We start from the raw sequence: 22,117 nt of genomic DNA on the forward strand, positions 1-22,117 counted from the left end.
GTTTCTGTTGTGTTGGGTGTTTTTTGTGGGGGATGAGGATTATTTGGAAAATGATTAAAACAAGTGAAAAATTGGTTTGGTTTTTGGTTTTCGGGGGCTGTTCTTTTTACTTAATATTAGTGATAATTTATAGTGGTAGTTTGAATTAATCAATTTACTGATAAATTTTATGCAACATTAGGCAGTTGCTTCTCTTTTCTTCTGTTGTCTTTGTTTGTTCCAACTGTTCTAAAGGAATAGAAAATCTATTATTAAACAATAATTAACCCATTTATATATTTACAAGATGCCTCCGTAAACAGTATGTGTGAAATTGTGTTCCTCTTCCTTCAACTCTTACTTTGTGCTAAAAGAGAATCAGGAACACCTGCTAGATAAAATACATTTTTCTGCATTGATATTGGTAAGCGCGAGGATGCCCTTAGCATTCTTAGATACCTCATTTCTCTTGATGTAAACCTGTGGGCTTTCTTTCCTTACCTGTTTCCTCAAGCCATAGTATGAAAAACAGTGAGTCTGGTTTTTCTGGAGTAATGGGATTGCAGTAGAGTGAGCACACCTAGACCACATTCACCAAATACTGGGACTGCTGTGGAGAGGTGGTTACCAGTGCACTGGCTCTGCCTGAAGCTGTCAGCTCTTCCTTCATTGTCCTGCTCTGTTGAACATGATGACTTTTGAAATAGTATTGAGAAAGACAGAAGGGAAGGAGGTCTGTTTCTGTGCATCCTTGCCCCCCAAGGAATGGGAAAAGGAATCTTTTAATACCTTAGTAAATATTTAAATGTAACCAGCTCTTATGAAATTAGAGTACCTTAAATCCAGGATAGAAGAATGTAAAAAAATGAAAGCAAGAACTGTTTTCTCAGAAACGGAACATGTTTTAGAGTCAGGAGACTCACACTCTGAATTCTGCTTGAAATCCAGGAGGAATTGGCTCCAAATAAATTTTGAGCAAGAAATGAGGATTTTAAGTGTATTGCTGAGTGATTTGCTCTTAGAATGATTTAAAGGCAGAAGGGAAATACATGTATGTGGTGAAGACTTTGATCTCACATTGGAAGAAGCAATCACTCAAATGCAAAGGAAAACAAAGATCATTAGACTTAAAATTTAACAGTCTCATTAGCCTTCTCGTTACAAGTTAGCTAATATACGCACTTCAGTGATTGCTTATCTTTTTTTTAAGTGAGACTGTAAAAAGGGTATTTGCAGTATTTCCTCTTTCCTTGTTACTTAATATGAAGCATGAGCAGAATCCAAGAATATCAGAATTATGTATATTTCTTACGCTCATTTACTTTTATATAGTGCCTATTCACAAAATTAAAAACCTTAATTTCTTATCCCTCTGAAAGTAAAAGAAATTTAATGAGAGGCTTAATGTTTACATAGAAAAGCCTCCAAGAGTAAGACTAATTCTCTGTTCCACGGGATGCATTGTTGGCAGATGTGATGGTTTATTAACTGCAAAGTTCCATTTAATTTTTAAAATTTAAATCTTTGTGATACCAAACCCTTTCTTTTCATGTCTCTCTTAAAAATAATTTTGCTTGCTGCATACTAAATTCTGTGAAGGTCTGCTAACCAGGTTTATTTTTCACTGGTGTTCCTGGTTAAGCCAGCAGAAGACAGTATTTAGTTTTACAGCTTGCTTTTCATTTTATTAATAGTGCACATTTAATGTTGAAATATAAGCTATTACACTGAAATTTAGTAAATGAACAGTGTGTGTTTCATGTATTAATGGTATACTGCAATTTGTGGACTTACTAGTATGGTTAAGTTAGCAGAACCCTGGGAACATGTCCTGTGTCCTTTTGCCTACTATGGCCACATTTCTTCATGTTGGGAGGCGGTTCTGAAGGGCAGAGGAGTCCAGGACATCCTTTAAGAAGTAAGTCTTAAAGGTGCAGGAGCAGGCTGTCCCCATGTGCTGAAAGATGAGCCAGCAGCAAAGACTGGCCTGGCTGAACAGAGAGCCTGGCTGGAAGACAGGAGAAAAAGGAAAGTGTGTGACCTGTGGAAGGAGGGGCAGGCAACTCAGGAGGACTACGTGGATGTTGTGAAGTTATGCAGAGCCAAAGCCCAGCTAAAATTTAATCTGGTTACTGCTGTAAAAGACAACTAAATATATTTCTGCAAGTACATCAGCAACAAAAGGACGTCCAAGGAGAATCTCCATCCTTTATTGCATATGGGGGGAAGCATAATGACAAAGGATGAGGAAAAGGCAGAAGTACTTGTTGCCTTCTTTGCTTCAGTCTTTAATAGTAAGACTAGTTCCTCTCTCGTTCCTCCCATCCCCTTGAGCTGGAAGATAGGCATGTGGAGGAGAACAAAGCCTCTGTAATCCAGCTTGCTACAGCACTTGAACACAGATGAGATTATGGGGCTGGATGGGATCCCAAGGGTACTGAGGGAGCTGGGGAAGAAGCTCAGCAAAGCGACTTTCAATCATTTACCAGCAGTCCTGGCTAACTGGGGAGGTCCCAGGTGACTGGAGGTTAGTAAATTTGATGCTCATCTTCATGAAGGGCTGGAAGGAGGATCCAGGGAACTGCAGGCCCCTCAGGTTGACCTCTGTGCTTAGGAAGGTCATGGAGCAGATGATCTTGATTGTCATAGCATAGACAGAACAACCGGCATCAGATCTAGCCAGCATGGATCTACGATAGGCAGACTGCTTGACTGACTTGCTTGGCTTCTGTGACAAGGTGACCTACTTAGGGATGAGGAAAATGCTGTCAGTGTTGTCTACATGGACTTTACTAAAGCCTTTGACACTGTTTGCCACAGCGTTCTCCTGGGGAAACTGCTCGTGGCTTAGACAGATATACTCTGCTGGGTAAAAAAACTGGCTGGATGGCTGAGTCCAAGAAGTGGTGGTGAATGGAGTTAAATCTGGTTGGTGGCCAGTTAAAAGTGGTGTTCCTCAGGGCTCAGTGTTGGGGCTGGTTCTGCTTAGTATCTTTATCAGTGGTCAGGATGAGGGAATGGGGTGCTCCCTCAGTCAGTTTGCAGATGGCAGCAAGCTGGGCAAAAGTGTTGGTCTGCTGGAGGGTAGGAAGGCCCTGCAGAGGGTTTTGGACAGGCTGGATCAATGGCCTGAGACCATTTGTAAGAGGTTCTACAAGGCCAAGTGCCGGGTCCTGTACTCGGGCCACAACAACCCTGGGCAGCACCACAGGCTGGGGGCAGGATGGCTGGAAAGTTACTTGTCGGAAAAGGATCTGGGGGTGCCGCTCAGCAGCCGGCTTAACGTAAGCCAGCATTGCCCTGGTGGCCAAGAAAGCATCCTGGCTTGTATCAGAATCAGCAATAGTTTGGCCAGCAGGACCAGGGTAGTGACTCTTCCCCTGTACTCAGCAATGGTGAGGACACACCTCAAGTCCCGTGTTCAGTTTTGGGTCCCTCACTGCAAGACAGACATTGAGGTGCTGGAGCGTGTCCAGAGAAGGGCAGTGGAGCAGGTGAACGGTCTAGAGAGAAAGTCTTGTGAGGAGTGGCTGAGGGAGCTGGTGCTGTTTAGCCTGGAGAAAAAGAGGCTCAAGGGAGACCTTCTTGCTCTCTACAGCTACCTCAAAGGAGGGTGTAGCCAGGTGGGACTCAGTCTGTTCTAAGTAACAACTGATAGAATGAGAGGAAACAGCCTCAAGTTGCACCAGGGGACGTTTAGATTGGATATTAGGAAAAATTTCTTCTCGGAAAGGGTTGTCAAGCATTGGAACAGGCTGCCCAGGGAAGTGGTGAAGTCACCATCCCTGGAGGTGTTTAAACAACATGGAGATGTGACACTTAGGGCCATGGTTTTGTGGTGGACTTGGCAGTTCTGGGTTAATGGTTGGACTCGATCTTAAAGGTCTTTAACAGCCTAAACAATTTTATGAACCTATGAAGTCTGTCAGCATAGTATTCTTAGTGTCTTGGACAAAAAGCCAGATAAACGGGTGAAGCTGTGGTGTTCTCTTCACAACATTCCCAGGAGTACAGATATTTGGAATTTTTTTGGCTGTTGCTTTGTTTTATTTGTTACTTATTATTTGAGGAAAGTTTTTGTTGTTCTTTGTAGATGGACCTTGCAATCTCTTGGAGTTTTTCATATTGCATTATAAAATGTAAGAATAGAATATGTAGCAAGTACAAAAAACGTGCTGGAATAGATTTCTAACTAACTTCCCTAACTTCCCTGGTTATTTAAATGTGGTACTGTATGGGCTGCAGAGTTTGAAAAGTTAACATGGTTTATTTCTATCTCTGAAGGGTTTTATCATATCTGCTCTTGGCTGTTGTTTGAACCTTTCTGTTATTGAAAGACCATACTTGATATGATGGTATTTTGCACTTTCTACTATCCTACCACAATACTATTTCAATATATTCTAAGTTGACACAGATCTAATAACTTCTGAGGTTGAGTAAAATTCCTGAAGAACTGGTTGCAGTAACTTCAGTGTGAAATAACACCAAGTTGTTGAATTGTTACCATATCTAGAGCTGTCCTGTGTAGAAGGTACAAATTTTTGTTTGAGGTTAAATATCTGGCACAAACCAAGGCATGAACCAGGCACTTCCTTTTGTTATTTGTGCCTTTCTTTGCAGAGGCTGTTTCTGCATATTTCAAGGAGCTAATGCGTTTTAGAGTTTTACAGTAAGAAAAGAACTTCGTGCTCTGATTTCATTCCTCATTGCAATCATTCATTTCACTCTTACTGGCTTACAGAAGGCTGCTGTTGTGTAGGCATTTTTTTTAAAGTGAATGTGAGAAGTAATTAGATAAAAGTCAAATTAGAGATTGTAGTGCCATTATTTCCTAATGCTCTGAAATTTAATTATTTAAATATGAATTTAGAAAACTTCATTTCTGTTTTTTTATTGGCATGAAAACAACACATTTTTATTTTTATGCATACCTTTTGTTTCCTAACAAATTGCCAAATTGTACAAAGAAGAAATTTATTTCTTCTTTTTAAGTTCATGAAAGAACTTTAGTAAAACAAATTGATATTTTTGTTTCTAAAATCTAAACCTTAAAACAACTGGCAGGAGACATCTTTGCTAATGGACGTAGGATGCCTTCTGATAGCATAGTTAAAATTTTTCTTCAGCTGTCCTTCAAGTCATAAAACCCTTTAAGGATAAAGGAACTAAGATACTTGCTGAGAATTTTCTCCTGCTGTGGACAGCTTTTGGAGACTTTTTCCCTTTGTAAAGGGAAAAGTATCTCTCCTACAGCATTTGAAAATATTTTATATTAGTGTGTCCAAGTTTAATGCGTAATAATCAAAACTGTATTTATTTCTATGTCTGATGAAGTTTTCAGTCTGAAGTGTCAAACTCCTTCAGCATGGCACTTTTGATTATTGATGCGAAGCGAGCTACTGAGCTGTCACCTCTAGAACTCTGTTCGGTCTTTGCTGCAATAGTCTTTTCTCTGGTTACTGTTCAAGTTGCCTGACATTAAATGATTTTATGAATTCCATAGAGGAACAGCTGTATGGAGGAACAGGTTCTCTGAGTGAAATAGCAGTTAGAAAAATGTATACCAACTGCAAGGACTAATAATTGGGAGGAAAAAATAGTCAAAAAAGGAATACATAAAAGTGATGACAGACAAAAATTTTAAAATGGGTTGTGCAGTGAGCCAAATCCTTATGATTGGTGCCCTTAGTGCAAGAGGCTCTCGACTGAAACAGTTGTCATTAAGTGAAAGAGTGCACTAAGCACAGTCTTAAGGTCTCCTTCACCACAGTAATGTGTACAGTGGTTTATGTGTTTCAGTGCTGTGGAAGAATAGCATGAAATCAGATTGCATTTTAATTTTATTGCCCCAATATTGAATGTATTGTAGTGAACAGAGCTGGTCCATTCACAGCTGTGAAAGGCACTGTAACTGTAGTTTTGAACATTCTTGGATCCTCTTTCTCTACTGCTTGTAGAACTGAAGTAAAAAATGACTGGAGATTTTATTCAGACACAGGCTTGTCTTTTTGAAAGTATCCTTACATCTTATACCGAGAATGACATTCAGTAGAAGTGAAAATGAGTTTCAGATTTCTGTGGCTCACTTAATATAAATTGTCTGTTTTTCTGACATGATTCCATGTTTGTTGGCATGCTAAAGAAACTTAACTTTCGCATACTTAAGTAAAATCACATGTATGTCAGTTTCGTGGTATTTTAGAGAGGCTTAGAAGTAGATGAAATAACTGTCTTTTAAAAAAACCCAAAAGCCTCAAAACCCCAAAAAAACTTCCTCACTAAGATAAGGATACATGATTCTAAATACTGTAGAATTGCTTCTGATCTTCCTATGAGAAGTTCTGTAATTGTATGCTTTCTGTGTAGGAAACACGAGCCTTGAGTTGCAGCTGTAAAGCATCCTTTTTGAGTGTGCACCTTGTGGGTGCAAACTTAGTGTTCAGACTCTTCAGCATGGGTTGTGGAAGTTTCTGAGGAATTTCAGAACTGCTTTAATACGGAATGTTTCCCTCAGTCTCCTCCTTCCCGTACAAAACTTTCTGTCACAATCTGAGAAATACCTTGCACTCAGTAGGCAACCAGGAGACTTTCAGCAGGAGGTTTCCACTGAGAAGTGACAGAGGGCATCTTGGCAAATGTTCAGAAACCGACAGTAACTTGCTGGAGCCCGGCATGGGACCTTGTGTTCAGCAGAATTCTTCTGACCTGTCTCCCTGCGTGCCGAGCTAATCAGCAAACACCTAATGAGCCTACTCTAAAGAAACAGACCCTCTCACAACCTACTTCATTTTCATACATTCTCTGGGGGTGGAGAGACAAGACTTCATAAGGACTGATGATGCTGCAAAGACCACAATAATGATAATTAACTTGCTGAATTTAGAAGATTATGCTGTTAATTAGTTGCAAAATAAAGATAAGTAATAGAGGAGCAGATGGTAGGATAACACCCAGGAGAAGGAGGGTTATTACTCTGATGAGCTTTTGTGGCAGATATGAAATATGGATCTGAGTTTTTCACAAATTGTTTCTGGAGTATATTATCTTGTTTCTTTGAGCTCTTGATAGAATGATCTAGTCCTACCAAATTTTGACAGATGTGATGAGGATTTGTTTTCAAGGATATACATGAATGATAAAACCTTGCTAATCAAGATCTTAAAAGCTATTAACCCATCTGAAAATAACAGTTTTAGTTTGCCTATAAGCAAATAATATCAAACAACCTCTGTTGTCATCAGGTTTCCCAAGATAAAAATGCTGGTATACATTTATTCTGTTTCTGTATACTTGATTGTTAAAGATGAGATTCTCATTGAATTTGGAGTAACTATCTCCCTACTCACAAGAAGCACAACATGCATATAGTATTTTACTCCAGCATTACTTTTTAAAATATGAAGCCTGTTAAACACAGGAGCTGGAAGTCTCCTTGTGAAAATCTGTAAATATTCCTCAGATTTTCACAATATGTCTGCATTTGTGGATAATTTAATCCTAACTACTTTAATTTCAACTTTAAAATTTTGTAATATGAAATGAAATCTAAGTATTTTCTATTCCTGTTTTCATAGTACATTACATTTAACAATGTAATTCTCAAAAGGAGTTTGTTTACTTATGAATTTACAGGATATAATGTTTAAATGTTAGCATTACAGTAAGTAGAGTTAAGTCCAACTTTGTTTGCACGTCCCAGTGCAAACTCATCAATTACCATCATGGGCAAAACAGACTTGTCTTGGGGAAATCAGTTTCTTTTATTACCAATCACATCTGAGTGGGATAATACACCCAAAACTTAAAAACACCTTTCCCCACTTCCTTCCTGGGCTTAACTCTTCTCTGTCTCCTGCCTCTCAGCAGCACAGGAGGAGGGGGAATGGTGGCTGTGGTCAGTTCCTCAGACATCTCTGCCACTCCTTGCTCTGCTGGGGAGGACTCCTCTCACTCTTCACAGTTACAGAATGGGTCAAGTTGGAAAGGACCACAGTGGTTATCTGGTCCAACCCCCCTGTTCCAGCAGGTCCATCCTGGAGCACATGACATAGGATTGCATCCAGAGAGTTCTCGCCTATCTCCAGAGAGGGAAGCCTGACTCCCTCCCTTGGGCAATCTGTTCCAGTGCTTGGTCACTGCACAGTAAAGACATTTCTCCCTCATGTTCAGGTGGAACTTCCTATGCATCAGTTTCTGCCCATTGCCTCTTGTCCTATTGCTTGGTGCCACTGAGCAGAGCCTGGCTCCAGTGTCTTAACTTCAAATACCACCTTCAGATACTCCTAGACACTGCTGACGTCCCGTCTCAGTCATCTCTTCTCAAGGCTGAACAGACCCAGCTCCCTCAAACTCTCTTTGGAGGTCTGTCCTAGAGCCAGCTGCCATTGGCTCTGTCAGACAAGGAGAGAGCTTCTGGCAGCTGCTCGCAGGAGCCACCCCTGCCACCCCACCCCTGTGCAAAACCTTGCCATGCAAACCCAATAGACATAATTTTTAGATGGTAACTTTTAAAACTCTCATAGTATGACAACTTGAAATAAAAGAGAGCGTATCCTTTAACTGATTTGTGCTGTCACTACTCTCTTGATTAGCACTGATGAAAATTTGTCACATCCTGCCTAACAGCAAGTTATGATAAAAGAAATACTTGTATAGTAATTCAAGTCATAAATGAAAATAAATAGTGAAAAATCTTATGTTAATAACATATGGAAAGGATATTGTCATACTGGTGTTAAATACTTGCTACTTTCTTTACAGAATACTTCTTTAAAACTGACTTGGAGGTGATGTGTTTCCCTGGTAGTCCTGGTGGCTGTGTAGAAAGTTTTACAATTTAGAGACAGGATTAGTTGAAGAGAGAGAGCAATCATGAACTTTGCAGTTGTTGGCAGGTAGATCATAGAGTTTGGTTTTAGTAATTGTAATTAGACAGTTAGAGAACACTTAAGCCTGCTGGAGACAGGGACTGAAATTTTTTTTGTTAGCTTGTTCCTGCAAGGAGGATTAGGAAGGTACAAGTCAATTCTTGAGTTTAATTAAAGTGTTAACTACCTAAGAACTTCCAGAGTGCTGTACATATACTAAAAATTATGGACATATCTTGGCAATTTTTGTCATCCTGCCCAAATGATTGCAGCTATCCTAAATTTTTATTGTTAAAGTTGAGCACTGGGGAAACAGATCAGTAAATTTGATTTGTGTACTTTTCTGAAGTGTCTCCTTCATTCTGGGAAACTTATGAAGTTGGTACAATAAATGAGGTGAGGAACAGGACTTGATTAGCTCCCAGTTTTCGTGTGCACTTGCATGGTTCCTATCTGGTGTAATGTGCTGTTAATTCAATCCAGAGCAATCACTACAGAACAGACTTTCTACAGAAGTCACTGGCTAAAGATTCCTTAATAGCGAGCCAGTAGAGGAATGTTGGAGTTTCTTGGTTGTCTTTGTAGTCCTCAGTTAGGATACCTTCTGGTGGTGGTTACGTGCTATGAAGTCCATGTAGTTGACTTAAGTTGCCATATTTCAGACCTGAAGATTTTTGGCAGTTCTGACAGAGGTAATCTGCAATCTGTTGTTTTAATTGTAGCATAGGATCCAGGAAAGCCTGTCATCATGGAGGGTAAGAGAGAGCTGTTAGTATATTCCAATGACTTAATTGTTGAGAGACATTGGATACTACAGTTTATACAGAATATCTACATAAAGAGGTGCAAAGTTTTCTGTTTATTTTGAGCTGGCCAAATGCTGCCTCTCTCTAGCATTCTTAAGACATTCTATTAATATTAGTATGTGGGTGACACTTTGTTCATATTCCAAAATATGATGAAACAAGTTATCAGAATTTCTACAAACTGTCATGTTTAATTCATTAATCTTTTCTTAAACTTGTATTGGATTCTTTAAAAATCCAGCGCTCAGTAGAAAAACATTTTCTGACACCATAAGGTACATTCTTCAGTAAAACTGAAAAATTCATGATAAATTATACAGTATTCATGAAATTTTAAGAAAGAATCTGGAATTACAGGCAGTCGTATTTAGTGAAATTGGACACTTTATCGCTTGAGATTAAGAAATTGTTTTAAATAGAATGTATTATATTACAGTTTTAATAGGTTTCACCAAAAGTTGAATGAAATATTTTTCAAGAGGCAGTCAACAAAATGTTTGAAAATCGTCCATCAGGTTGTCAGTAACTCTTGGGTGTATTATATACAGCTGAACTTCCACATTACTGTTCTTTGTAGTGGCTGTGTGCAATAAAAGAACATCAAACCTTTTAGCAGTTTTTTACTGCAAAGTAGCATGCTGTAGTAGTTACCTTGTATATTTCTACATAAATAATCTTTACATAAAACCTGAAGCTTCTTAGTATTTTGTACATTATTAAGATGTTTCAGCAAAGATCTTGGCTTTTATCTAATTACCCGTAGGAAGGATTGCAGAGGTGAGTATTGTAAAGACCATGAATTAGTGGAGGCATAACAAGGTATTTAAAAATGGATAGAGATAGAGAATACCAGAATTTTTTTAATGGAAAGGTGCTTATGTTCTGGTTGTTACCTATTTTCCTTCATGTGTTTTCATTACTCTTCTGGTACCCTTGTGTACTACCAGTTTCAGCAACTGTTTATGGCCATCCACTCACCTGTTTGTGGGCACAGTTCACCACAGGTGAGGCTTTCTGTTTATGTCTCCATTCAGTTTGCCTTCCTTCCCTTTCTGGGATCTTATGTAAGCCTCGTTGCTATTGTCATGTTTGCAGAAACTTAGCACCTATTTGTAGGTATATGCCTAGGTCACTGCTGAAAGCCTGTAAAAAGAAACAACTAAGAGTTGGAGTTCCTGTTTCCAGAATGGAAGTAACTGCTAATATGAATGATTAAGCATTCAAGTTAGCATGAGAGATTATTTATTTTCTTTTTCTTCTTTATTTTCTGCTTTCAGAGATTGAAAGCAGCCTTGACCCAGCAGCACCCTCAGGTAACAAATGGAGATACTGCCAAGGGACATCCAAGTGGGTTGGTTAGGACTCAGTCAGAGGAACCACGACCACAGTCACTACAACAGCCTGCAACTTCAACAACTGAAACACCGGTATGACAAGAGTGGACATGTGCCTCCTACCCCCTCCTTTTATTTTGCAAATTGATATCTTTTTTCTATACTCTTGGTTTGTAAAATAGATGTTAACAGACTCCTCTTTTAGTCAATAGTTCTGTAGCATGTAAAATGTTTCCAGGTCTCCCATGTTCTTAAATGCTTCTAAAATCTATTATCCAAGATGATGATTTCAAAACAGGTAGTATCTATCTGCTCAAATTTAGGACTAAGTCCTGATTTCTGGAGTTCATTGATAGGAGATTCTGTGGTAGCTGAGATTTTTACAGCTGCTCAGTATATATATTTGAAAAAATAAGTGCTTTTATTTTGCGCCTCTGTTGCATCTCTTGTATGTTTATTATATTTTATATCGTAAATATGCGTAGAAATTTTTTCGTTGCATCAGGTATCATGCTTATGTTAACTTGCTTGAAGGATCTTTCCTGGGCTGCCACAGGAAAAGTTTCAGCTGTGTCCTTAAGTGTACTTCATCATCTCAGGTTCTGGAAGGGGGGCTCTGGTTTTAGGTGTGGTGTGTTGTCCTTTTGGGACGATAGATCAGAACAGGGGAGTAAAAGGCAAAACCTCTGAGTCAGACTGGAAGTGGGAGTACTGCTGGAGGAAAGACACTTCCCGGTGAATCCTGGAGGATTGCAGCTGTTCTATTTCTCAAAACCTCTTGGAAATGTGTTTTCAAAACACTTTAAAAATCTCGAAGAGTTATTTTCAGAATTCATAGCAGAATATTAATTTTATAAAAGCTACACACCTGGCCCAGAACTGGAAGGACCTGCATCTGTAATGAAAGCCTCAGATTCTTACACTGCCCAGTGAAATCAAATAATGTATCAAAACAAATAGTTTGGAACAGAAGAGGGGAAAAAAGTGACCCATCATAAATGGACCTCCTCCTTAAGGTTGCTGTTCCCCCACACTGCCTTGAATACTGTTTTTTTAAGGAATATTTTCATAATACTACATAGCAGAATTTTCAAGATGAAAATTGCTGTTTGATTATTCTAGAGTTATTTTACAATTAGTATTAATCAAAAATAGCAAGTGTTTTATTCTTAAGACACTGATTTGAGTTCCCATGGGTTTATTATTATTAGCTATCTAGAATTTATTCCAACTGGTACGTGTTCGGGGTTTTTAGTTTAAAATGTTTCTTGCTGTGCTAGATGGAATGTTGCGGTGCATGTGTGAATATGTCATGTGGACAGTTACATTCTATCTTATCTCTAAAGGATTTTAAGATCTGTTATATTGTTAGCATATTTCATTAAATCTTTGTCTAGGGTCTGTATACAACTTTGAAATGAGTATAATGTGTAAGTTAAAGTATTGAAGTATTTTGATACTGTCGTATAATGTGGGTGGATTGAGGGAAATTGTTACTCAGTGGTGGGGAACATATCAACAAGTAGGAAATTGCTATCTGGAGATCCAGGGATCAGGGAGTCTCAGCACTGCCAGCATTTGTCAAACAGCTTCTGTGTAGTGGGCATAAGCAATCGTGCCATCCTTTAGTTGTGACTAGGTGTGTGGGAAGAGTCAGAAATAGAAAATTCATTTCCTGCTAAATGTAGCTTGAAAGCTATTTTGGGTGTAATATGTTAATGTAAGATGATCATGAGTGTAAGTACGGGTAAAAGTTTTTAAAACATCACAGTAGAGTTAAATGAGCACAGCTTTCAAAAAAAAAAGTATATAACCAAAATGTATTTAGAAATGCCCTGAATGCTTTTCTCAAGATGTGATGACTTTTTATGCCAGTGCTGTGAGTTAAGTCATGACTGTTTTCAGGCATCACCAGCTCAGCCTACGCCACAAACTCCAAATACAGGTGGTCGGCGAAGAAGAGCTGCCAATGAAGACCCTGATGAGAAAAGAAGAAAGTTCCTGGAGAGAAACCGGGCTGCTGCTTCCAGGTGCCGACAGAAACGGAAAGTCTGGGTGCAGTCATTGGAGAAAAAAGCTGAGGACCTGAGCTCACTAAATGGCCAGTTACAGGTATACTTTTTATTTCAAGGAAAAATTAGTAAGTCTTTTTGTTCTTACACAGTGATCCTTGATCAGTGGAACTTAAAACTTTGCATGAAATCTGAAATATAAATGGTTTTATAGCTGGTAGCTCAGCTCAGGCTTGAAAATTCAGAACTAGCTGCATATAGCAGTAAAACTAGAGGATAAGAGCATACTCATATTTCAAGATATGTAAACTTTAGGATCATAACTTTTTTATCCTTTTTTCCATTTGCAATAACTTTCAGATTAGGATACTAAACTGAGATGACAAGATGTGTTGGAAGCAACACTTACGAGCAAAGAAATAGTCTTACCTTGAACACATCTTGCTCTTAATTTGTATCACAGCCTGAGTTATTTGAGTAAGTGTTGGGTTTATTTCCTTTGGTTCTTTTTAACTTCACTTTTTTTCCTTTAAAGTGAATGAAGTGCTCGTAAAAGGTGTCAGGTTGACATCAGTGGATACTGAAGGCCTCTTTTGTCCACAAAATGGGTACAGCAGTGGCGGGGCAAATTTTCACCACCGCCGCCTAAATCCTATAGAAACAAAGTGTGCTGTAAGAGGGTAGGGCCAGTGTATGTTGCAGATCACTTTTCCACCTCATCTGAGGTTGTCAGTCTCAGAAAGTTCTCGTGTGAATGCACTTTTTCCCCATAGGGCAGTCTGTGACCCTTTTGTTTAAACTACTATTAAATGTTAAAGCACACTTTCGTAATGTTTTTCAGCAGCATGTAAGAATTGGCACAAATTATTGTTTTCAAAATAGTCTAAAAGCTTAGTTTTGGAAGTTGCTGAAAGGAAAAATTATGTAATTCCTAAAGGAAGCATTCATTTAGAAAATGCAGTGAAACGTATTTTGATATGTTAAAGTGTCACTTGTTTTTCTTCATCAGAGCTGTTCACTGAGTCAAATTCACAGAGTCATCATCTTCCTATGAAAACTCACCTCTCGTGCTGTTTGGTATAGAAAACATCACAGTTTGACCAACAGGAAAGTAGGGCATGTTGAGGTTATGTTTCATCATATAATCAAAATTACTGTGTATCAGTTGTCTTCATGTTCATGTCTTTAAAAACACTCAGCATCCCAGACCCTGAAATGTAAAAAAATTCCTACCTAAGCACACAACTTGAAATGGTTTCCTGTGTTGCAAGAATCATGACACTGTGCACCAGCATTAGTTAAATTTCTTGGAAATATGTATTCTTCTCATACCTGTTCACAGTCTTTAGACATATTCCTTTAATGCATAGTCCTCAATTAAGTCCATTAATTACATAATTATATGTAGCACTGTAGCTTAAATAATCAAAGAAAGGAGTGAAGGAGAATGAAAAAAATCGGCCATAATTCAGGTTTTTTGTGAAAGTAGTGTTTGGTATCATGTGAACTGCCTTTCACACATATATAACAAGTTTTATAATTAAAAAAATCACATAAATACCATAACCAAAAGGTTTCTAAGAGTTAATTCAGTAATAGTGAATTTAAGAAAGATTTTCTTACAGTATACCAAAAATAAAACTGTTAACTGTAAAGAACAGAATAATTTTAAAGGAAATTGGATGTCAGAGAAATAATTAAACTGTACTTTATGTGAAAACATTAATCAATCCTATATTTCCGTAATAACAGCTTGACAGGCTAACACAGCTGATCAGCGGAGTGGGCAGTAATGACCCGTGATTACTGACTTTGTATTTAATAGAAAACTGAATAAGTTTGGAGTTTTGCCGTAGTGCAGTTTTATAGACTGTTTGGGTTAGTAGTTCATATTTTATTTCATATCTAAGAGGCCTGCTCAGCTGAATTTACCAAGATGTCACATTTCCAAAAGCTTGTTCATACCAAAACAACTGCATTGCATTGCTTCATGTAACAATTCTGACTCCTTTCAACACTTTGTTACTGGCTTTCTCGTAATGTCTGTGTCAGAGATTCTGATGTCAGTTTTTAAGACTGGAAGCTCACTAACACTATGTATGGATTTTGAAAAGGCTTGGTTGATGTATATATATTGTTCTGTACGTTAACTCCTATCCAGTTCTTCTTTTAAATGTTTGAAAGCAACTTCATTTTTAAGCAGTATTTTTCAAATATTTGCGTAAGGGAAAATTTCCGTCTATTACATCACTAGTAACAGGTTAGGTAGGTTAGGTAGGCTGTCTTTTATAGGCTCTGCTGTGTACGTTGTTTTCATGCTTCCAACATTTTGAAGTTTATTTACTGTTTCGATTCTTGTGGACTGTGTTTTCTATTAATGTGTTGACCTGTTTATTGATCTTAAATTTTATTCACCACCTTGTGTGGCCTCTGTGCCTTGCACAATCCTGCAGGGTATGGGGTGCTGTATAATGTATTAAGAAGGTATTGACAATGTCTGTAGTGGCCACCGAGCCACGTTGCAGGATCAGATGCCAAAGTGCATTATAGATTCTGTATTTGGTCCCTGTTGCTTTATTAATCTTAGAGGGCGAAGCTTTAGAAGAATGGCCTGTCTTCCTTGTGAGGTCACAGTGGGTTTTCAGTGAGCAGCAATCAAGTGATAGTTCGTACTGATGCTGCAGAACTGTTTAGGAAGGCTAAATTATGAAAGTATGCCCATAAGTAAAGATCCTTTCCCATAAAGGAAGTTGTCCAAAAAGAAACGGGAAAAATGCTGTTTAACTCAGCCACAGACAATACCCTATCCCCAGAAGTCACATTTATCTGCCTCTGATGATACTTCTAGTAAATGTATCACAAGTGTTGTCCCACACCATGCTGAGTAAGGGCTAATGTGGTCCCATGGTCCCACTGTTACATCTGCATTTTGGGTGCAGGGAGAAATAGGCAGATACAGAAGAATGTGTCATATACCGTGTCCTCCCTGCATAAGAATACAGAAAGGAAAGCATCTTTTGGAAGATGGAGCGCAGGTACAAGTCAATATGCTTTTCTCCAGAAACCTGCTTGCTAATGCTAGCACATTTCAAAATGTGGGAACATACAAATTCTTCTCCACAGCATATGAGTTATGTTACATGCTGCTTTGAAGAAATGTTGATACCTGCGCTTGCCTCTATCTCACTAATGAGGAGAACCTTTCCAGTGTGAAAACTTGAAATAATCTTTCTTCATGCCAGCTGTTAAAAGTGTTGGTGTCATGTATTTCTTGGTAGCCATGTTTTCACCATGTTAACCACATATTCAATGACCACCACACATTCACATGTTTTGAATGAGATGGAAAGACTTGCTGTTGTCACATACAAGATAATTAACTGCAGTATGTGTAAGAATTGGTTCTAGCAGTCCCCTTTACCAGTCAGAAGTGGTTCTTACTGGTAATATGTAACTGGCAACCATAGGTTGTCGTTCTGTGGCATTCCCCACGCATGTGTCTAGCAAACAGAACTCTGTTCTAGTGTCACGAGTGATGTGTGCATTGCATATAGTACTGTTGGCACAAGTGTTCCTGTTATGGAATATACAGCTAGCATTGTTCTAGAGATTACCTCAACCTCTTTTTATAGGAATGCTGATCCATGTTTTCCAAGTTTGCTTCTATTTAGGATAATGTATTTCCTTTTTGTATTTATGCTAGCAGCAGTCTTAATATTTTTAATACAGCTGACACTGATCTATAAACTGTGTTATAAAAGTTCTTCAGAAACATATAATTTTACTTCCACAGATGAACAGCAACTTCATACTTACATGTGCTGTTTGTGTATAAAACTCTTCCTTAAAATGTGGGAGACAAGGTAGAAAATTTCTGCAAACCTTTTCCTGATTGCCGGAGTTCCTTTGAACTAACAGAACTATATTTCATATTTCATTACATTGTTGCTTCTGTAGATTATCAAGTGTCTCAAAACTACATCAGTGTGGTTTTTTCTACCCAAACTTTGTCAATGCTGTGCAGCTGCCTGCTTGGCATCAAGATTTGTGGCTCCTCAGTAAATAACATGGTGAGCTAAGGGCAGACAGAGCTGGAGGCAGTAGTCCCGTGCTTTCTTAACAGCCTAAGGTTTCAGGACATGTAATGCCACCTGGTAGAGAATTTGTGGGGCTTTTGGTTGGGTTTCTTTTGTTACAAACCTTTTTGTTTGCGATCACGTTTTTCTTCCATTATAAATGTCTGTGAAGTCAGATTTTTGGCATCTTCCAGCCTTTGGTTTTAATAAAAAGTTTCTAAAGGGTATTTTACACAATAAAAGGACTGAATAGAAAAGGAGACCTTAAGAGGATTTTGCTTGTATAAAGGCTTGAAATTGGTTGTCTTCTAAATGGAGAGAGAGAACACAGAAGAGGAGCTTTTCTTTGAACAGTCTGATATTTTAGTTACTTTGTGTAATTAAACATAATAAGTTCTGTTTTGAAAGAATTGTTGTCTTTTGGAATCCTTTAACTTGTAATTCATCTCATCTCTGGCAGCATTGCTTTATTTCTTGCTTGCAAGTAAATAGGTTGACTTTCTTGTAGTTTATTTTTTCAGATAATTTCAAATGCAATCCAATTTTCTTCTGTTGGTTTTCTTCTTTAACTTGCTCCTAAATGTATGAACATAAGCATTTACTAAATAATTATGTCACACGTGTGGTATATTACACAAATATGCAAAGGTTCTTACACTTGAAGTAACTTCAGGTATTAATAGGAAAGATTTATATTCAAAATAAAATAACCCATGAAAAACACATATTGTGTCCAGATATAGGGATCACAAAGCATTGCAGATCATTTGATTAATAAATATTATTCCACTCTATAAAGTAAAAGTGGGTCTATCAAAGTGCCATGCCATTCTTAATTTGGATTATCCCGTGTAACGCGGTTACGTAGCACTTCTCGTCTATAGACACCAAACTGCTTTCCCGGGGAGGTAAGTATTGCTGTCCTCCAGTTTACAAATGGAGAAGGTGAAGCACAAAGCAGTAAAATGACCTTGTTCAAGGTCACCCAATAGTGGAAAGGCACAGTCTGGAAATGAACCCAGTCGCTGGATTGTGCAGATGCTGTCTCTTAGATTGCACTCTGCTTTAGTGACACAAGCTGACATCTCCGGATTTTGTCATTATTATCAATGATTCCTTCATAGAACATGTTTATGTATGGCTGCCAAAATAAAAATCAGTCTGGAAATCAACCAATATTTGCTAAATTGTTTTCCAGTACATGAGATTTTCTTTTTTGAAGTCCAAGTATAAATAGTCACTGAAAAATTATTCTGCATTGGCTTTTTGGATTTTCTTTTGTGTTTTCCCTTTTCTAATGTTGGCTGTGACATCTGTTAAAATGTGTATAGCTAAATGTAGGTTTACTCTGATTAGAATTCATCACAAAACCTTCCAGAAGAGTCTCACAGTAGCTGGATCATGTGAATGAGACTATATGTAGACTCTGCATCTGCAAACTGAAAAACATATGTTGTATTTTAAAAAAAACTCGAAGCATTTCCCAGTTAATGTAACAAAGCTAGCCATGTTTCAGCTAATATTTACATTTTCTAAGATAAAAGAAACATGTACATTTTTGCAATATATACCAAATGGAAACTTCTTGTATTTCAGCTACCCCTAAATGAACAAATGAAAATCCTATAAAACTTAATGCTTACCTTTAAAACGTGTGTAGTTTGAGCCTGGTAAAGTACATAACTTTCTTCTCCTTTAGAATGAAGTCACCCTGCTGAGAAATGAAGTGGCACAGCTGAAACAGCTTCTTCTGGCTCATAAAGATTGCCCTGTAACTGCCATGCAGAAGAAATCTGGCTATCATAGTGAGTAATGTTTCATTACCTATAGCCTGAGGCTGCATCAATGAAATACTGCCAAAGTGAAGTGAATGAGCATTAAAATTGAGAAGTGCAGTTCTAATATTACATATATTACATGAAAGATCCTTTTTTTTTTTTGATCTTGAAGTTATTAGAAGACAAGAATTAATATGTGATATTTAAAAATGTATTTTTAGGTCAAAATTGAATTGTTGCATAACATTGAAAGGTTTATGTTGGTTTAATGAATGTATATGATAATTAGCATTTAAGAACTATCAGTTACTACACCTGCTTTGGAAAATATAATTAAAGTATTAAGAGCACATGATAAACCATTTTTTATACTTTATCGTAGCCTAATACAGTGAAAGGTCCTTGTGCGTGTTTTTCTTTCATTGTAATGAGATTTCAGTAGAGGTACTATAACAGCTGTCCTCATTTACCATAACATCCAGGATCAGTTGAGCCATTAAAATAATCAGATGCAGGTTCATGGCTCCTACTGTACAATGTCTTCTAGATCGTTTTGATACCCACATTAAGTGACTGCTTTTCTGTAGAGAGGGTGTTTTTAAAAACAGTTCTAGTATTGAGGGGAATACTGACACTGTCAATACCAGTATTTTCTAATCCATATTTTTATTTTAAGTTGTTCATTTGATTTTTCATCTTTCCAGCATTTTAAAGGTTAATTATGCTTTCCTGACTTGTAGCTTCCTTTTTGGCTGTGATACACAGTGCCAGAACCAGCTGCTGCTGCTGTAGAATAAATGGCCAATTTTGTCCATTGTACACAAATTTGTTACAAATAACTGAGCTGGGAATGCATTAGGCAACATTCATAATATATAACCCACAGCTTTCGTTTTTATGATTTAGTGATATTTCAAGATATTTGTAAATGTGAAGATTGTTTCTGCCATATGTAGCCACTTCATTTTAATTTGCCAGTGTCAGTAATTCAGGAGGATAAAGGAACATTTTGTACTGCATGCAAACAGATCCTCAGGTGCTTGCGATAAAACTTAATAGCCACCATCTTTACTTGTAGTCATTGTAAGCAATTTCATCAGAATGGGCAATATTTTTTAATTTAAAAGATTCAGGAGATTTAGCAACTCTGTATTGCCATATATATTTAGAATACTGATTTTGTCAGTTTTGAGCTTATAAATCTTGGTCCTTTGATCTCCAGTCATTTTGACAAGACAGAAAATAGCGTCTTGGAGTAAATTGGAACAGTATAGAAATACGTTTGGGATTTATATTAACAATGATTGCTGCAGGGATGAGGCCATTATGGCTCCCATCTGACAGAACAACATAATTTCATACAGAAGCTACGAGGGGATAGCATTATGCATGCAAGGTTTTTAACAAAAAAAAAAACCCAACACACACACAAAAAACAAACCCTAGGTTTCTTGAATTTTGATGTTCTGAGGATTCATGTTCCTGAATTGGGATGAAAAATATTTCATCATAAGTCTAAGTGATTACATGCCAAGGATTTCTTTGTTGAAGAATGAGTGAATGGCCTGTCTAGTAGTGCTTGTTTTCAGCCCTCAGAAAAGGACTATAATGCTTCTGATTCAGTAAAGAATACAAAATGAATCAGACCTAAAATACTAATCAGTGGCAAAAGCCTACATTTTAGAAAACAAAAATATTATGCAAGGAGATTGGAAGCAAAGCGCAGTTTCTTGAAAAGTCTGTTGAAAGTAAAAGCTTCACATGAATGATAGTTGTAATGCCATCCCTCTGAAAGGATTTTGTCACATTATCTCTGCATGAATATTGTTGGGAAAGCATGTTGGCTAAGTGACATACCCACAGTACAATTTATGAGAGGAAAAAAGGTTTCAGTCAATGTGTTCATGAAAATGGTGTTCCTATAAAGTATATTTGATTAAGCATATTATATTCATCAAATAATCAAAGTTGAATTGCTTCCAAAATGTAGTGAGTGGTTTAACAGTCTTGTCTCTGCAGAAGAAATCGAAGACTCTAGTTTTAAGAGCTCCTGCAGTGCTGAATATTGTGCACTGAGTAGACCAGATTTTAACAGCCAAGTCCACAATTTGATGGTTTTTCATGTATTATACACTTAAATAGGAATAAATAATCTATCACTTTTCAGGGTATTTTTGGCCTTTACTTTTACATATCTTTTAAGATCTTCTGTATTTCCCAGACACATTTTTCTCAAGCCAAGTGAAAAGCATGACAGCACAGGTAGCCCTTTCTTCTAAAATTGTTTTTGGGATCATATTTTCCTTATTTTAAAGTCTTGTGCCTGCTTCAAAAGATGGTGTCATCAGGACAGAGAAACCAGAAAAATGGTTATTGTACTTTGAGTCAGTGTGGATGAATTTCTCTTGCAGTTTTAGTTTTCAGCCAGCTTACACTTTTTTATTTTCCAAAGAAGGATGCTATTGGTTCTGACTGCATCTTCAGCTATGGTGGGGAAAGTGCTCTGTATACAAGAAATCTAGATGCTGTTCATTTATTTTTTGTGTTATCTTCCATACTAGATAATTTCTAAAAGTCTTCTACAATACTCCCTGTATTTTGTCAGGATTTTTCTGGACTTTTATAGTAGGACAAAGGTGAAAACTTGTGAGAAGAAAATATGTTGTGGTATTCAGAGGGGGTTTTTTTTAAAAAAAAAAAAAAAGGGGTAAAGGGCTTTTAAGGTATTTTTTTCATATTTTTGACAAGGACATCATAATATTCAAGAGCATTTGTTCAAATTTGAATATAAAAGAAGATAAATAGAGGCTGTGGTGTAGGTGGCGTTAAATGGGAGGTTTGTGTTCTTTCTTAGCTAGTTTTAAAAAAGAAGATAGAAGGTGACTGACCAGTTTCAGACCTTGAATGATTTGAACCTCTCAAACCACTATGTTCCTGCAGCCTGTTCTGGACAGGCAGTGGTTCTTCAGTGACTGCAGAGGGTATTCACAAAGGCCAACTCCCTGGAAAAAAGCATTTCTAGGCTTAAGTCCCTCTATAGTCCCTGAATGGGCTGATGAGAATTGCCATGAGGCTTCTTCCTTGTTAGTGATTATCAGGGGAGTGAAAGGAGTTCAGGATCACATCAGTGCTTGTGTAATCACTCCCTTTTTGGTGTAGGTGGGTTTTTTCCTTCAGAAGACTGAAATCCCTCCCTCTTTGTTTGCTTATCTTACTGAAAGCTATTGGTAAGCAATGCTTACCAATACTGTTGGTAAGAAGC

At 37.6% G+C, this 22,117-nt stretch overlaps 1 protein-coding gene and 1 long non-coding RNA gene across 13 annotated transcripts in view; one reads left to right on the forward strand and one right to left on the reverse strand.

Annotated features, from left to right (window-relative positions):
• Positions 1 to 22,117, forward strand: part of ATF2 (activating transcription factor 2) — a 50,682-nt gene that overhangs the window by 22,556 nt on the left and 6,009 nt on the right. For 9 of the 10 annotated variants that reach the window (XM_048308991.1, XM_048308998.1, XM_048308996.1 and 6 more), the window contains 3 exons: positions 10,933 to 11,082; positions 12,895 to 13,101; positions 18,777 to 18,882. In XM_048308991.1, the coding sequence (XP_048164948.1) occupies positions 10,933 to 11,082; positions 12,895 to 13,101; positions 18,777 to 18,882 (463 nt within the window). Of the gene's footprint in view, positions 1 to 10,932; positions 11,083 to 12,894; positions 13,102 to 18,776; positions 18,891 to 22,117 lie in introns of those variants that run through there. The other variant, XM_048308999.1, reaches the window with a different exon arrangement.
• LOC125328395 lies at positions 7,597 to 18,812 on the reverse strand. Of its 3 annotated transcripts, none has more exons than XR_007204694.1 (4): positions 18,721 to 18,812; positions 14,064 to 18,516; positions 10,634 to 10,798; positions 7,597 to 9,589 (listed from the first exon to the last, which is right to left on the reverse strand). It is a non-coding gene; the product is annotated as an uncharacterized LOC125328395 (long non-coding RNA). The 3 variants fall into 3 exon arrangements; XR_007204695.1 differs by having other exon boundaries at positions 14,064 to 17,653; positions 18,721 to 18,804; XR_007204697.1 differs by lacking the exon at positions 7,597 to 9,589 and adding an exon at positions 9,713 to 10,235.

The sequence above is a fragment of the Corvus hawaiiensis genome, chromosome 7 (genome assembly GCF_020740725.1).
Source record: "Corvus hawaiiensis isolate bCorHaw1 chromosome 7, bCorHaw1.pri.cur, whole genome shotgun sequence".
In the NCBI taxonomy this organism is placed as follows: Eukaryota; Metazoa; Chordata; class Aves; order Passeriformes; family Corvidae; genus Corvus; species Corvus hawaiiensis.